This window comes from Pelophylax lessonae, assembly GCF_965119305.1.
Source record: "Pelophylax lessonae genome assembly, chromosome: 12".
NCBI lineage: Eukaryota > Metazoa > Chordata > Amphibia > Anura > Ranidae > Pelophylax > Pelophylax lessonae.
This window is the reverse complement of record NC_138779.1, coordinates 171804441-171817886: the sequence shown is the minus strand read 5'-3', so window position 1 is coordinate 171817886 and position 13446 is coordinate 171804441. Positions and strand designations below refer to the sequence as shown.

The window sequence follows — 13446 nt, the reverse complement described above, 5'->3', positions numbered from 1 at the left end:
GATGTCATGACATCACTTCTGGGTTTTTTATATGGAGACCCGGGTCTTCTCTTCAGTGGCGACGGCGGTGGAGGTAAAATACCCGGGTCTCCCGGTGGAACTAGAGACCCGGGCGAGCCGCTCCTTGTAATGACAGCCAAGCGGCTTCTCAGCCACATCGGTTGTCATTACAAGTCAGCTGAACGCCAGCTATGGACACCGGTACCGAGGTGATGCCTCTAGCTGCAGCTAGAGGCATCACCCCGGTACAAGCACTTTCCCTAAATATCGGCCATATCAGTAACCTCAGGGGCCGATTCCGATATATCGGGGAAAGTGTATATGGGCCCCGACATATCGGTGTTGCCGATAATCGGTTGATCCCTAATACGTACTGTATATACGAGTACGGCAGTCAGCAAGTGGTTATATATATATATATATATATATATATATATATATATATATATATATATATATACCCACACATATGTACTGTATATATGAGTATGGCAGTCAGCAAGTGGTTAATAGAAACAATGGATGAAGTATTTGTCACTGGCACATTGGTAAAACAAAACTATAAAGACAGCCCACTATAATTCTGCTCACTGCCAGCCTGCCTTAGTTTTGTAGCAAGCAACAGTAGGAGTGGATCATAAAAACATAATGGGAATACTTGTGCTCCATAATGAACCCCAAGAAACGGATTTTGCAATAAGTCACAAATCCTATTTTTGTACAATAAAAGACACAGAATAAAGTTTTCAGGGTACATTGTAACATCCAAAAGCAAGTCAAACCAGGGGGTGGGCAACACAACAACAAAAGGCTAACAGCCAACAAAAAAAAAAAAAACTTTCAACAAAGCTGGCATTAACTGATGACTTAATGCCCACCTGGTAAAACTTGCAAGTGCGAACAGAAGACAGGTGACAGCCTTGTAATCTGAGAATCAGATGCTGGATGTCTAAGAAGCAGTAACTTAAAAGGGGGAACCTTGCTACTGAGGTCATAAGTTTGAACAAGTTGTTGAATCCACCTGGCAATAACAGAACAAGAAGCAGGCTGTTCCCTACAGTGACCTCCAGGAATGAGAAGTACAGAACTGTCTAAAAAAAGCTGCAGAGAGGGACACTGAAGTTTTGGAGTAGAACAGAGAGATGGTAAAACAATATTCTCATGAGGTGAAAGGAATTCATCTTTTAACCACTTTACCACTAGAGCATTTTGCTGTCTTACGTCTGGGCCACTTTTTGCGATTCGGCGCTGTGCGACTAACTGACAATTGCGCGATCGTGCGACGCCGTACCCAAACGAAATTGACGTCCTTTTTTTCCCACAAACAGAGCTTTCTTTTGGTGGTATTTGATCACCTCTGCGATTTTTACTTTTTGTGCTAATAAACAAAAAAAGAGCGTTTATTTTGAGAAAATAACAATATTTTTCACATTTTTTTATATGAAATTCCCCCCAAAAAAGATGTAAAAACCAATTTTTTTTTAAATTTTTGGCCAATTTGTTTTCTGCTACCCATGTTTGGTAAAAAAAAAATCGCAATAAGCGTATTTTGATTGGTTTGCGCAAAAGTTATTGCGTTTACTAACAAAGGGAAAGATTTATGTCATTTTTGGTGTTTTTTTTTTTTAACGAGTAATGGCGGCGATCTGCGATTTTTTTTGTGGGACTGCGACATTGCGGCGGACAGATCGGACCCTTGACTGACATTTTTGACACTTTTGGGGGTACCAGTGACATTACTGCAGTAATCAGTGCTATAAATATGCACTGTTACTGTAAAAATGACACTGGCAGGGAAGGGGTTAACTTTATTGGAGAGGGAGGGGTTAATGTATGCCTGGTGCTTACTGACGTGTGGGGGGGGGGAGGTGACTGTGTGAGACAGGGACAGATCGGATGTCCAGCTATGCTGAACACTCCGATCTGTCACTCCCTGTCACTGAGGAGATCCGCCCGCTTGTGTTTACACAGGCGGGCGGATCTCCACACTAGATCCCAGACGATCAGGGCAGAGCTCCCCTGGCCCGACTCCCGCTGTGAATGAAAACAGCGGGAGCGAGCCTCCGGCGGCGCGCGAGCGCCGCCTACAGGGGAGGAGTCTGGCGACGTAGGTCTACGTCATCAGACGGGAACGAGCCACTTTGCCGCAGTACTACTACAGTACTTAGTGGTAAAGTGATTAAAGAAAAAAGAGTCCTTGGTCCTCCAAACAACCTGATCTTTATGTAGCACAAGAAAAACGTAACCAGGTTAATCGCTTGCCAACCAGCCGCCATAGTTTTAAGGTGGCAGGTTGTTTCTGTCCCATGAAACTACATACCTGCACGTGGAATCGCGGGTCCGCCCCCAATTTCCATAAGGGGGAGCTAATCAGTCCTGTTCCCGCGATTGACGCTGGGCACCCGTGATCGCTCCCCGTGGAGACAGAACGGCGGTCTGCCATAAATGCGGCAGACCGCTGTTCTATCAGTTATGAACACAGGGATCCGGTGTTCCTCTTTTTTAGGAACACAGGTCTCTGTGTTCATGCAGCAAGCCTATCCTCCCACAGTTAGAAAGCATCCCCATGGGACATATTTAACCCTTTGATTGCCCCTGGTGTTAATCCCTTCCCTGCCAGTATCATTAGTACAGTAACTGTGCATATTTTTAGCACTGATTACTGTAGTAATGTCAATGGTCTCCCCAAAAGTGTCAAAAATGTCAGTTAGGTGTCTGATCTATCCGTCGCAATCCTGCTAAAAATCGCTGATCGCCACCATTACTAGTAAAAATAAATATATAAAAGTGACATAAATCTTTCCCCTAGATTATAGACGCAATAACTTTTGCGCAAACCAATCAATATACACTTATTGGGATTTTTATTTTACCAAAAATATGTACCAGAATACAAATTGGCCAAAAATGATGAAAGGCCAGCCCCCGTCCATTGGGGCTCTGTCATGGCGAGGCCTAGTGCGGGGCTATAACCCACACACACAGTCTGGCTGTTGATTGCAGTTCTCTCAGGAACATAACTTGCTAAAAAATTAAAAATTTTAACAAAGGTTCCCTTTAAAATAAAAAAAAAAAACAAGCTAAGACTGAAGTCCCAGCCGTGAACTAGGTCCTACTCCTAAACTAGGCAGAAACAAACTGGATCTTATAGCAGAGTGAGTGGGTGTATGCCTTCAGGGACTGCCCCATAGGCACAGTAATGTTTTTTCCTGCCTAGTGTCCTATTCCTGTAGGGGGAAAGATAGAAAAATTCACTATTCTCTGAACATTTGTTTTCACTGATTTGAAGGGTAATTAGCACAGCCACAATATATCGTAGGGTTTTTATTCACATAGTTTATTTTAAGGGATTACCCTATAGAGTGGAGTTGGGGCGATTGCTTTTTTTATTACACTTCTCTGGATTTTAGTTTTGGTGTGATCGAAATGGTCCTAATGCTGATTTCCAAAGATTTAGGATCCACCCGAATCTCTTTAGGGTCTACACAGTCTGTTGACTGTTCCCTCAGAATAAGGCCATTCAGATATCGCACTATGGGAATGCCCCCAGAGAGAAGCAGAGCAAGAACAGGGGCTAGCACCATGTTGACAACCTGTGGTGCAGTGGGAAGGCCAAAGGGAAATGCAGCAAATTGGTAGAGTTGGGTGCCCACAGTAAAAAGCAGGTAGTGTTGATGTGTTGGGAAGATAAAGACAAGTAGGTAGGCATCCTTGCTGTCCACAGAAGCCAGACGGTCTCCCAGACAGAGGGAAGCAATGACTGACCTTCCAAATTTGATGAGGAACTTTCTGTAAGTTGTCGAGGACCTTCAGATCCAGTATGAGGCAGATATCCTCTTTTGCTCTGGGAATGTTGAACATTTTTTTTTTTTTTTTCTATCAAGTTGTGTTTATTAGTTATACAGTATAAAAGGTACAGTACAAACAAGAACCGACCAGTTCCCAGTTAAAACCGGTGAACAACAAGCAAACAGGTTATGCGCCACCCTGATAGACGCTACATAAAGCAATATCGTCAAAAAAGGTAATAGCAATCCAAGCCAAAAAGGAACCAACTTCAGCCACAGGTCAAACATTGGCACATACATAATATAGTCTGAATTCCATAAAATATTATATCCATACAGCAGCAGAGGATGTAGCTCAAACAGGAGAAAATCTGTAAATGAAAGAGACCACCATAAAGAGAATAAAAGGAAGTCTGAGATTGGGGAACTAGTATACCCAGATAATCAATGCCATGGAGAAATCCCAAAAAGAAGCGCAATTAATCCTGGATCGCTGTATCCACTTAGGGAGACCAAACTTTTTTCAAATCGAATGGGGCATCCCCTGCTGTTAAATTGGGCTTTATACAATGGAAAAACAGAATTTTTGTAAAATCTTACCGTAAAATTCCTTCCTCCGACAGTCGCCGCCCCCTTCCAAGTCCTCACCAATGGGTATTGACCTTTGCTCCGTAGGAGTAGCTAGGCAACAAGAATTGTTAATACAAAAGCTTTTAGCATAGACACACCCCTAGGGGCTGTCCCCTCAGTCAATACCTCCCTGCACCAGCATTCCCAACTCAGTTTGGTAGCATAGCAGTAAGAGTACACAAAAACCCCAAAAGAGGGGCGGGGGGCGGTGACTGTCGGAGGACTCAGAGAAAGGAATTTTACGGTAAGATTTTACAAAAATTCCGTTTTCTCTTACGTCCTCCGACAGTCCTCACCAATGGGACGTCCCAAAGCAGTGTAGACATGAGGGGTGGGAGACGCAACCGTAGAAAGGCAAAGCAGTACCCACATCAGAGAAAGGAACCTTACCACAGTAAGAGAACCAACTGGGCAACAGGAAAACGTGCCAGGCCATTAAAGCCAGCGACTGTAAAGCAGGATGGAATATCGGCCCTTGAGACAGGAGGTCTTCTCGAAGCGGCAGACGCCACGGAGCGTCGACTGCCAGATTTACGAGGTCTGCGTACCAAGACCGGCGAGGCCAGTACGGTGCCACCAGAATCACCGTGTGCGGTTCCGAGGCTAACCTGTGAAGAAGCCTAGACAGCAGTTGAATCGGTGGAAAGGCATACATCAGACGATACTGATGCCAGGGCGCTACTAACGCGTCTGAGGCGTCTGCCCGAGGATCGCGCGTCCTTGCCACGAACCTTTCCACCTTGTTGTTCAGACGAGACGCGAACATGTCCACATCCGGGGAACCCCACTTCGCGCACAACATCTGGAAGACATCCGGGCGAAGGGACCATTCTCCCTGGTCCAGGGTCTGGCGACTCAGATAATCTGCCTGCCAGTTCTCCACCCCCGGAATGTGAACTGCCGTTATCGCCGGGACGTGCGCCTCGGCCCAAGACAGAATGTCGGCTACTTCCCGAGCCGCTCGGGCACTCCTGGTGCCCCCTTGGTGGTTGATGTAGGCCACCGCGGTGGCATTGTCCGTCTGAACCCGAACTGGACGGCCCCGAAGCCGGTCCGTCCATCTCAGAAGTCAAAGCTTCATCGCCCTCAATTCCAGAATGATCGGAAGGGAGGACTCCTCCCCCGACCAAGTTCCCTGGGCAGACAGAACGCCCAGAACACCACCCCAGCCCGACAGGCTGGCATCCGTGGTGAGCACCGTCCACGATAATGGACGAAAAGACTTGCCCCCCCGACACCGCCGGGGCCTGGAGCCACCACAGAAGATCCCTTCTGGTGCTGTGGCTCAACGAGATCCGCAGATCCAGGGATTGCGGCCGGCCGTCCCACTCGGCAAGAATCTCCGCTTGGAGACCCCGCGTGTGAAACTGGGCAAAGGGGATCGCCTCGAAAGACGAGACCATTAAACCTAGACATCTCATGCATGTCCGGAGAGACGAGTGCCGGTTGTCCCTGAGGGACTTGACCTCGTCCTGAAGAGTCCGAAGCTTGTCCTCCGGCAGGAAGACCTTCGCTTGGACAGAGTCCAGAATCATTCCCAGGTAGGGGAGACGAACCGAAGGACACAGAGTCGACTTCGGAACGTTTATAGTCCAACCGAACTCCTGCAGTGTCCGCATCGTGGTGGACAGGTCGGTCACCAGGCTCTGACTGGCGTTTGACCTTATCAGGATATCGTCCAGATACCCTAAGACGGCAATGCCCTGTGCTCGCAACAGGGCCAGAACCGGCGCCAGCACTTTGGTAAAAACCCGCGGAGCCGAAGCGAGACCGAAAGGTAATGCCACAAATTGGTAGTGATCCTCCGCAATGGCGAATCGAAGGTACCTCTGGTGACCCTCGAAAATGGGGATGTGTAGGTACGCATCCTTCAGATCGATGGAGGCCATGAATTCCCCCGGACTCAGGGCAGCCACCACTGAGCGCAGGGATTCCATGCGGAACTTGCGAACCCGCACAAAGCGGTTCAGAGCCTTCAAGTCCAGAATCGGACGCACCTTGCCCTCCTTTCTGGGCACAGTGAACAGATTAAAATAAAACCCCCGAAATCTGTCCCGATGAGGCACCGGGACCACCACCCCCTGGGCCCGCAGGTCCCGCACCGCCAGGTGCAGATCCTGCAAGCGTTCCGGAGACAGCTGAAGATTTGAGGGAAAAAATCTGCCCGCCGGGCCGAGAGAGAAATTCGATCTTGTAACCAGATCGAACGATTTCCTGAACCCATCTGTCCCGAATGCGGGCCAGCCAAGGTTGTAGGAAACCGCGCAGATGTCCCCCCACCCCAGAAACGGGTGAGGGCGCCCCTTCAGGCGGAAGTGGTATGGGAAGTTGAACCGGACTGGCCGGACTTCTGCTTCCCTGCCCACGGCTTCTTCTGGGAGCCTTGGCCTTTGAAGGGCTTGCCCTTGGACTGCGACCGAAAGGCACGAAAGGACCCCTGAGAGGGCCTAGATGAGGAATTCCGCTTTCCACGGAAAGACTTATGCTTGTGAGACTGGGGCAGGAGAGTACTCTTGCCCCCCGTAACCCCTTTTATCAGGGTATCTAAAGCCTCGCCAAAAAGGCGAGATCCCGCGTAGGGAAAATCTGCCAGTGTCTTGCCAGAAGATTGGTCGACCGACCAATTCTTCAGCCAAATCAGACGACGATTCAGTATCGCCACGCTGGACAGGCGCGCAGCCAAGGGAGCTAAATTCAAGTCCGCATCGCACAAGTACATGACACCCTGATGGATCTGGTCCACCATAGCCAACGTGGTAGGTGAAGCTGAATCAGCCACCAAGGTGCGCCTGAGCATCTTTGTCAAATCAGCAACAGCCTGTGCCGCCATAATGGAAGCAAAAATAGGCTTCAGCATAGAACCAGCCACCATATAGGCATGACGGGCAAGAGACTCTATTCTCCTGTCCGTAGGGTCCCGGAAAACAGGGGTATCCTCAGAAGGCACCGCAGTAGCTTTGTTCAAAATGGCCACCGCGTGATCCACCTGAGGCGCCACACACCAACGCTCGTCGGTGGAAGGTGCAAACGGATAAAGCAGTTTAAACTTATTCGGCACAGTAAAGGGCTTCTTTAAATTGCGCCACTGTTCATTAACCGTATGGTGAAATTCAGCAGGGCAGGGAAAAACCTGCGCTGATTTGCGAGCCCTCTGTGTCCCAAAAGAGGACACCCTAGCAGGAGGAGTAGGCTCATCCTCCAGGTACAAGGTATCCTTTATGGAAGCAATCAGCTCATTCATGAGTGCAAGCTCTTCAGGCGAGCCAGGGGGAGAAACATCAACCCCCTCCACCTCAGCCTCCCCCTCGGACCCCAGAAGGTCCAAAGATGAGCGGGACCCCGAGAAGGGTACGCCAGCCACAGCAGCCACATCGCCCTCTGAATCAGAGGAAACGGGCACCCTGGCCCTTTTTGCGGATCGTTCAGCCATCAGCATCTGCACCTGAGACACTAAGGAAGCCACTACAGCGGTCAGATCGGCCCCCTCGGGGGGTGCAGCAGCCCCTGGTCCCCCACCAGGGCGGGGGGAAACTTGCTATCCTGAGAATCCATGCCCCAGTACAGAAAAGTAATAAAGGTACTGGCCCTTTAATACCACGGCGAGCGCAGCCCACCGCACACTGCTGTATGCACTGACCCCGCAGGGATAGATAACACTGAGTAAGGAATGACAGGACAAGAAGGTAAAAACCTGGAGAGAGCACACCAGACTGCTGCCACCGATCGCTGTTCCCAGAGAAAGAGGAAGTGATGCAATGCTGGCTGACTGATATAGCCTATGAAGGCTCCGGCAAAATGGCCGCTCGGCTGGGGGAGAAGGCTAAAGTAAAATGGCGCCGCCATGTGCATGGACGAGTACCGCCCGCCAAAATGGCGGCGAATGGCGCCAAAACACGGCGCTGCACAGGGACAGGACCGGTCCCAGTATTCAGGCAAAGAAAAATTGGCGGATCGCCGCAGCGACCGCTGCACACACACATGTCTGCACACAAAACTGCACCCAGAGCATAATAAACAGCAGAGCAGGATGGCCCCCCCTCGCAGCCCACAGGCAGTGCAGCCACACAGGGATCTGACAGGGAGCCCGCAGTTACACAGACATGGGGGGTACTACACAGCCACAGACTGACACCCACACAGAAGGTCCCCACACAGAAGGTGCTTACCGTACCAGATGGCGTGGGGAGCCGTCTCCAGCGACAAACCGCTATCAAGGCAGACAGGGAGTGCCGCAGCCAGGACGCTTGTGGACCGCAGTCATGGCGTCCAGTGAGGTAGCCACCTCACAGGCAGCATCCCTGCAGAGAACAGGGATGGGTCGTTCAATGTGCCAGGGTAAAACCTAAGCTGAACGCTCGATGGCAGGCTGGGGATCCATCTGGCTCTCAGCCCTGGGATTCAGGGCGGCCAGTCAGAGACCCAGCTCCGCATGACGATTCTTCAGTTGAAGATCCCTAAACTAAGGCTGACAAAATAACAAGGAAAAGAGAAAAATACTTGAAATAAAATCAAATAAAGGGTAGAAGGCTGAGACTGAGCCCCAGCACAGGAAAGCCAGCTACTCCTAACCTAGGCAAGATCAAAACTGAGTTGGGAATGCTGGTGCAGGGAGGTATTGACTGAGGGGACAGCCGCTAGGGGTGTGTCTATGCTAAAAGCTTTTGTATTAACAATTCTTGTTGCCTAGCTACTCCTACGGAGCAAAGGTCAATACCCATTGGTGAGGACTTGGAAGGGGGCGGCGACTGTCGGAGGACGTAAGAGAAAGCATATTTTATAAAGGAATTCTTCTTAGTGAGGGTAGCTGGAACAAAGGTCTTTTGAGAAAAGAACAATTGCCATTCTTACATAATAAAGCAGTACAATTCTAGTAGCCTTCCAGTAGGTCAATGTCTCCACCAGACAGACATCTATCTCCATAGGTATCTGAATATTAGTAATAGTCACAATACAATGCAAGACCCAAGACCAATACGATCCTTTTTCTGTACAAGTCCACAAGATGTAAGAAAAGCCTGCATTTGGGCTGGCACATCTCCAGCACGAGGCAGAATGAGTGGTCAAAAATCTTCTCAACCTGTCAGGTGTAAGGTTGCAGCGATGGACAATTTTAAATTGAAAAATAAAGTCGGTCTCTGGTGGATATTATTTGCTGAAACAGATAATCCCAGACATCATCCCAATCATCATTGTCAAGGTGCAGGAGATATAATGACCACTTCTTCCTACATTTAAGCAAATCCTGCGAGGTGGGCTGTTGCAAAGCTTAATATAAAGTCGAGTGGGCCATTAATATAAAGGTAAGTGGGCTATGGATAATGACTCACCACACATGAGAGTTTATGGTGAACAGTTTGAAATCTAAGCCCTGAAACCTCTCCTTTTCCGGGACAATAGATTTGACCCTTTGAAAGAGGAGTTGCACCACAGCAGCGTGAAGGTCCACCAATCTTTGCAGGGATATTGGCAAGTTGGACAACATAATGTGTGGAGGTAGAGACGATAACTCAAATTTGTAGCCTATAGATATAGCATGTTGGATCCATACATCTGAAATGTCCTGGGACCATGGAAAAGAGTAAAGATCCTGTATCTTGCACTGTGTGATTAAGTTATACAACATCCCATTTAAGTGTGGAATATAATACTTTGGGGTTTTAAGAGAAGAGACACCAAGACAAAACCACAGTTTTTTATGAGCATTTTTGGAGTGTTAAACACTGACCTGTACAGGTATACCAAGTTGATCCAAAATTGCTTCAACTTTCGCTTTGAAAACTTCAGGCCTCAGTTTGCCACGGCTAATTCCCATCTGATTGGTGAAAAAAATTACCTGACAGAACAGTAAAAGATAAATCAGTAAATAAGAGGCATTAGAGGAAATGAATGGCTAACAATAACATGTAACTCTAGAGCTATTGTTTCCTTATCCAGTAGTAGATGGTCCTATCGATCAACAAATATTTGTGAAAACTCCTAACCACCAAAGAAAAGTTCTTATACATGTTCAATGTACTGTGGCTGTGTGTATAACAATATGGATAAGATGTTATTTTGCATGTCAAACTATACTTCTGACAATTATTGACAAGTATTGGATGTTGTTGAGCTTATGTTTTGGAAATGTCAGTTTATGAACACAATTGTGTATTCATTTGTGATATTTTTAGCACAACAGCTTGATGGTGATTTGACTTACTACACAGAATTTGGTTTGAGTGTAGAGGTAACTCTATAGTGTGGAGTGGGTCCCTATATTTGTACCTCTGACACTTTGCATGTTCCTCCACTATCCACTGCCAGTGCTGTTAGCTATGTGATAATTCTTTCTGAACTGCTACTTTAGGCTTAACCACTCAGGTTCAGAAGGTTTTACCCCTTCCTGACGAGAGCACTTTTTGCAATTTGGCACTACCCAAACAAAATTTGTGTCCTTTTTTCCCCACAAATAGAGCTTGATTTTGGTGGTATTTGATCACCACTGGGATTTTTATTTTTTGCGATATATAAACCAAAAAAGACCGGAAGTGTTTTTTTTTTTTTTTATTATATTTTCTACTTTTTGTTATAAAAAATTCAATAAAATAAATTTTTGTCATACATTTAGGCCAAAATGTATTCAGCCACATATCTTGGGTAAAAAAAAAAATTCAATAAGCGTATATTTATTGGTTTGCGCAAAAGTTAGGTCTACAAACTATTTTTTATTTAATATGATTTTATTGAGTTATATACAGGTTATACAAAAAAAAAAAAAAAGGTCTACAAACTATGGTACATTTACTTGAATTTGCGCAGCTTATAGTTTAGGACTGCCTATCTCATTTCTTGAGGTGCTAAAATGGCAGGGAAGTACAAGCCCCCCCCCCCCCAAATTACTCCTTTTTGGAAAGTAGACATGCCATGGAATTTGCTGAGAGGCATGTTGAGCCCATTGAATATTTCATTTTTTTGTCACAAGTGATTGAAAAATGACAGAAATAACAACACAGGTATATATGGAATTACACCCTAGAATACATTCTGCTGCTGCTTTTCCTGAGTAGGGGGATACCACATGTGAGACTTTTTGGGAGCATAGCTGCGTACAGGACCCCGAAAAACCAATCACCGCCTTCAGAATTTTAAAGGGCGTAAATTGCTCATTTCACTTTCTCACTACCTATCACAGTTTCAGAGGCCCTGAAATGTCAAGATAGCACAAAAACCCCCTAAATTACCCAATTTTTGAGAGTATACACCCCAAGCTATTTACGGAGAGGCATGTTGAGTCCATAGAATATTTTACATTTTGCCACAAGTTTTTTGAAAATGAAATTTCTTTTTTTTTTTTTATACACAAAGTGGTCACTTAAATGATATAATGCTCACACATGCCATGGGTATATGTGAAATTACAACCTAGCCGCATATCAAACCCCAAAAGCCAATCACTGCCTTTAGGCTTTCTAAGCGCGTAAATTGTTGATTCCACTCCTCGCCAGTGGCGGCCCGTGCATAGGGGGCGCCAGAGCGCCGCCCCCCTACCCCCTAAAATAAAAAAAAAAAAAAAAAATCATGTTCGCAGGCCTATGCGCTGGGCCTGGTGGCTACGGGGGGGGGGGGGGGGTTTACGACCCAGAAGAGGCGCCGATTGACTGCCTTCTGGGGGCGTAACCTTGGCGCAGGAAAAAGCGCTGAGCCACCCCCACCTTCGTGATATCCTGGCTGTGATTGGTCCAGTCTCCAGCCTGGACCAATCATCATCCAGGACATCGCTGATTCGCAATGGGGGCGGTGCCAGTGCGTGCGTCAGTCACGCACCATCACCGCCCGATCTCCTTCCCGCCGCCCGGACCGGAAGACAGAAGACTGAAGAGGAGGACGTCCACGGCGCTGCTCGTCTCGGTTCCTGGAATCCTGCCGCCCTCAGAAGGTGAGTGATTGAAGCCGACCTGTGCCCTCACCTGTGCCATGCCTGTACCATCACCTGTGCTATGCCTATGCCATCACCTGTGCCATGCCTGTGCCATCACCTGTGCCATGCCTGTGCCATGCCTATACCATCACATGTGCCATCACCTGTGCCATGCCTATACCATCACCTGTGCCATGCCTATACCATCACCTGTGCCATGCCTATGCCATCACCTGTGCCATGCCTATACCATCACCTGTGCCATCCCTATACCATCACCTGTGCCATGCCTATGCCATCACCTGTGCCATGCCTATGCCATCACCTGTGCCATACCTGTGCCATCACCTGTGCCATGCCTATACCATCACCTGTGCCATGCCTGTACCATCACCTGTGCCATGCCTATACCATCACCTGTGCCATGCCTATACCATCACCTGTGCCATCCCTGTACCATCACCTGTGCCATGCCTGTACCATCATCTGTGCCATGCCTATACCATCACCTGTGCCATGCCTGTACCATCACCTGTGCCATCCCCTGTGCCATGGCTATACCATCACATGTGCCATGCCTATACCATCACCTGTGCCATGCCTGTACCATGACCTCAAAGTCATGCAATTTTTTTACTGTGTTTTTTGCCGCGAAGCAATACCTATTACATTTTTCTTTCTGCGCCCCCCCCCCCCAAAAAAATTTTGAGCACCAGCCGCCACTGCTCCTCACTACCTATCACAGTTTAGGAGGCCATGAAATGCCAAGATAGCACCCCCCCCCCCCCCCCAATTACCCCTTTTCGGAAAGTAGACACTCCAAGCTGTTTGCTGAGAGGCATGTAGAGTATTTTACAGATCTCGCTTTTTGTCACAAAGTTTTGAAAATTGATAAGAAAGAAAAATACATTTACCTTTACTTTCTTTATTTTCCAAAACAAATGAGAGCTACAAAATACTCACCTGTACCTCTCAGCAAATAATTTGGGGTGTCTACTTTCGAAAATGGGTGTCATTTGGGGGGGGGGGGGGGGTTGTTCTATCATGACATTTCAGGGCCTCCGAAACTGTGATAGGTAGTCAGGAAGTAAAGTGAGCAATTTACGCAAGCCTAAGAGCAGTGATTGGTTT

At 47.6% G+C, this 13446-nt stretch overlaps 1 protein-coding gene across 1 annotated transcript in view; it reads right to left on the bottom strand.

Annotated features, from left to right (window-relative positions):
* The window catches only part of PNKP (polynucleotide kinase 3'-phosphatase), a 213542-nt gene that overhangs the window by 85934 nt on the left and 114162 nt on the right, over positions 1–13446 (bottom strand). Inside the window, exon 7 of the mRNA XM_082273922.1 lies at positions 10144–10251. Coding sequence (XP_082130048.1) covers positions 10144–10251 — 108 coding nt within the window. The remainder of the gene's footprint in view (positions 1–10143; positions 10252–13446) is intronic.